This window comes from Sesamum indicum, linkage group LG8 (assembly GCF_000512975.1).
Source record: "Sesamum indicum cultivar Zhongzhi No. 13 linkage group LG8, S_indicum_v1.0, whole genome shotgun sequence".
In the NCBI taxonomy this organism is placed as follows: Eukaryota; Viridiplantae; Streptophyta; class Magnoliopsida; order Lamiales; family Pedaliaceae; genus Sesamum; species Sesamum indicum.
Window position 1 is genome coordinate 20594841 of NC_026152.1, and position 3113 is coordinate 20597953.

The 3113-nt window shown below is 39.8% G+C and overlaps 1 protein-coding gene across 6 annotated transcripts in view; it reads left to right on the forward strand.

The window, feature by feature from the left end:
- The window catches only part of LOC105169702 (kinesin-like protein KIN-7E), a 7158-nt gene that overhangs the window by 2893 nt on the left and 1152 nt on the right, over window positions 1-3113 (forward strand). For all 6 annotated transcript variants that reach the window (XM_011090187.2, XM_011090188.2, XM_011090189.2 and 3 more), the window contains 5 exons: window positions 44-109; window positions 225-349; window positions 882-1209; window positions 1718-2638; window positions 2816-3105. In XM_011090187.2, the coding sequence (XP_011088489.1) occupies window positions 44-109; window positions 225-349; window positions 882-1209; window positions 1718-2638; window positions 2816-3105 (1730 nt within the window). The remainder of the gene's footprint in view (window positions 1-43; window positions 110-224; window positions 350-881; window positions 1210-1717; window positions 2639-2815; window positions 3106-3113) is intronic.

Below are 3113 nucleotides of genomic sequence, written 5' to 3' on the forward strand. Positions count from 1 at the left end.
AAATTGAAGACTCATGGTTGCTCGTTTCATCTGATTCCTCCAGACAATTGAAAGCTCTGCTCGCGAGTTTTTGGGGAAGGGCAACTCAACCACCCTTGCTGCTAGTGTGGTAGAGCAAAACTAAATTTGCTGATTGATTTCCTTGTGATATGGGCAACTTAATAATTCAATGCTTGTAAATAAATATAAAAAATGCTCAGAGTAAGTTAAATCTCTCTCTGCAGAACTTTGTCGATTTGGCTGGAAGTGAGCGGGCATCTCAAGCTTTATCAGTTGGCCAGAGATTGAAAGAAGGCTGCCATATAAATCGTAGTTTGCTGACTCTGGGGACTGTCATCCGCAAGCTAAGGTTGATTGCTTCTGATTCTTTGGCTCCACCTTTTGTTATTTGTGAGCTGCCCGATAATTTAATATGGAATTGATTAAATGTCCCAACTACAACAATAAAATAGAGCTTCTTTATGTTTCACCTTGAGATAGTTTTTATGCTTTAACTTTCTACCTGTCTAGCAAGCTATGGATGATTAATTTGTATATGGAGGATCAATATTCAATGACTAATTGTGTACATGTGGTCCTTTTACTACCTAAGATTACACTTTGGAGGGAAGTGTTGGTCACTAAGAAGTTGAAGCATGCTTATCATCATCCCGAGGAAAGGAGAGATCTCTCCATAAGACACACTATTTTCTATCTATCCACCTCCACACACCCATACATTCATCTATTTATCTTCCCCCACAGACGCACACATGCATTGTGCACATTTTGTGTAGGTAACCCGACAACCTTGTGCTTGCCTGCTTGGTGACTGCTATTTTACATCATTTGTTTTGGAAATTTCCAGCTGTATTAGCTTTTGAGCGTTATGCTTAATGCAGCAAAGGACGGCATGGCCATGTCAATTACAGAGATTCGAAGCTAACGCGTATACTGCAGCCAGCCTTAGGAGGCAATGCACGAACTGCTATCATTTGCACCTTGAGCCCAGCCAGAAGCCATGTTGAGCAATCAAGAAATACACTTTTATTTGCCAGCTGTGCGAAGGAAGTATCAACCAATGCACAGGTCAACGTAGTGATGTCTGATAAGGCATTGGTAAAACATCTGCAGAAAGAGGTAGCTAGGTTGGAGAGTGAGTTAAAAACTCCAGGATCAATGTGCGATCATGCAGTATTGTTAAGAAAGAAAGATATGCAGATTGAGAAGGTCGTGATTCCTTTTTCTTGTAGTTGCATACTTTATTTGTCTGTTTCTCCATGATTTTAGAGGTTATTTATCATTTTAACTTGATTTTCAGTCGTATGATTTTGATACATTTAGGTGGAGTTTATTCTTCAAGAAATGCAACAATTAGACAAAATATCAATCTGTGGTATTATATAACCCTTCAGGTTGAGTTCTATGAGCTGTATTTTCTGACATGGTGAATCTTGTCTGGAATTAGTATATCCAGATAACATCTCATGTAACATACCTCCCAAACTTTTTATGTTTGAAATTTAAATTTTCATGATTTGCCAAATAAGATATGTCATTTTTGAACTGTTAATATCTGCAGAAAGTTTGTAATGTAATGAGTTACTTCAATGCATATTGCTAAATACTTACCGTTATGGGATGCCGAACTGCCTGGATCTTGTCAGGATCTACTTTCTATTTTCATTTTGAACAATCTTCTGCATGCTGACATCATTGCCTGTCTCCCTATATGCAGTTGGAGAAAGAGGTCCGAGAGCTGAAGAAGCAATTAGATAGTGCTCATTCTCGAATTGAGGATTTAGTAAGTGCTGCTGAAAGCAATCAGAGTTCACAAAAATTCAATGGAGTTCATTCTGTTAATGGAGACTTTAGGCGTAATGGAATGTTGGACCTACTGCTCCCAGAAAAAAGTGAGGATCATTGCTCATCTGATGATCCATCTTGTCCAAGTCATGAAATAGAGGAACTTCCAACAGGTGTTGAAGAAGATTGTGATGACATCTGTAAGGAAGTTCGATGTATTGAGATAGATGAAGCTGGCAAAGAAAGAAGATATGAACCATTTGGCCTCTCAACTGGCGAGGATGAAGAAACACCCCAAACATTGACAGAGCCTGAGAATAGCCATACTATGCAACTGGGGATATTATCTGCTGTACCTAGACCAGTCAGTGTCACAGAAAATGGTTCTGATGCATTTGAGCAAACCTTTCAAGATATACAAAAGACCATTGATTCTATGGTTGCACCTTACCCTGATGGGTCATCTCATGGTGCCGCATCAACTAGTATTAGAAGCTTAAAATTGACAAGAAGCCAGAGCTGTAGACCTAATTTAATTGGTGGCTCTCCTGACTTTGAGATGGATGAACAAAGTGAAAGAACGCCCCCCACTGTGTTGGAAAGGAACTTCATAGGAAGACCAGAAGGCAGCTTCCTCAGGAAGCAATGGAAACTTCCTCCAGTAATATATGGTGCAAATAGTGCGAGGCTGACCAGAAGTGATTCTCAATTCTCCGACTGTAGTAGTTACATGGATGAGATGAAAAATCAGAGCGGCAACCATGGGGATGAGGATATTCCCACTCTCGGTTCTTTTGTTGCAGGACTGAAGGAGATGGCAAAGCTTCAATATGAAAACCAAGCTGGGGATCAGGTGAGGGTGATCCTGATTTTGTATATACTCTACTCTTCCTTCAAGTTACAGCTTGGTCTTTGTATTGCTTTTCCTTATATAGGACTATATATTCTTTATGACACATTTTTTCCTTGGGTTGGTTAGTAACTTCTAAAGGAGAGGCTTATTGATATCTATCTCCCTGTGTGTTCTTAGGTTCGAGAGATGGGATGGAGAGATGAAAACAATGGCAGAGATGTCACAGTGGATCCAGCGCATGATTGGCCCCTGAAGTTTGAGAAGCTACAGAAATTAATTATTGAACTGTGGCAAGCTTGCAATGTTTCATTAGTCCATAGAACATACTTTATCCTCCTTGTTAAAGATGACTTCACCGATTCCATTTATATGGAGGTAGAGCATAGGAGACTATCCTTCTTAAAGGATACATTTTCCAGGGGCAACTCAGCCATACAAGATGGCCGCACTCTCACATTAGCATCAAGGTATTTTC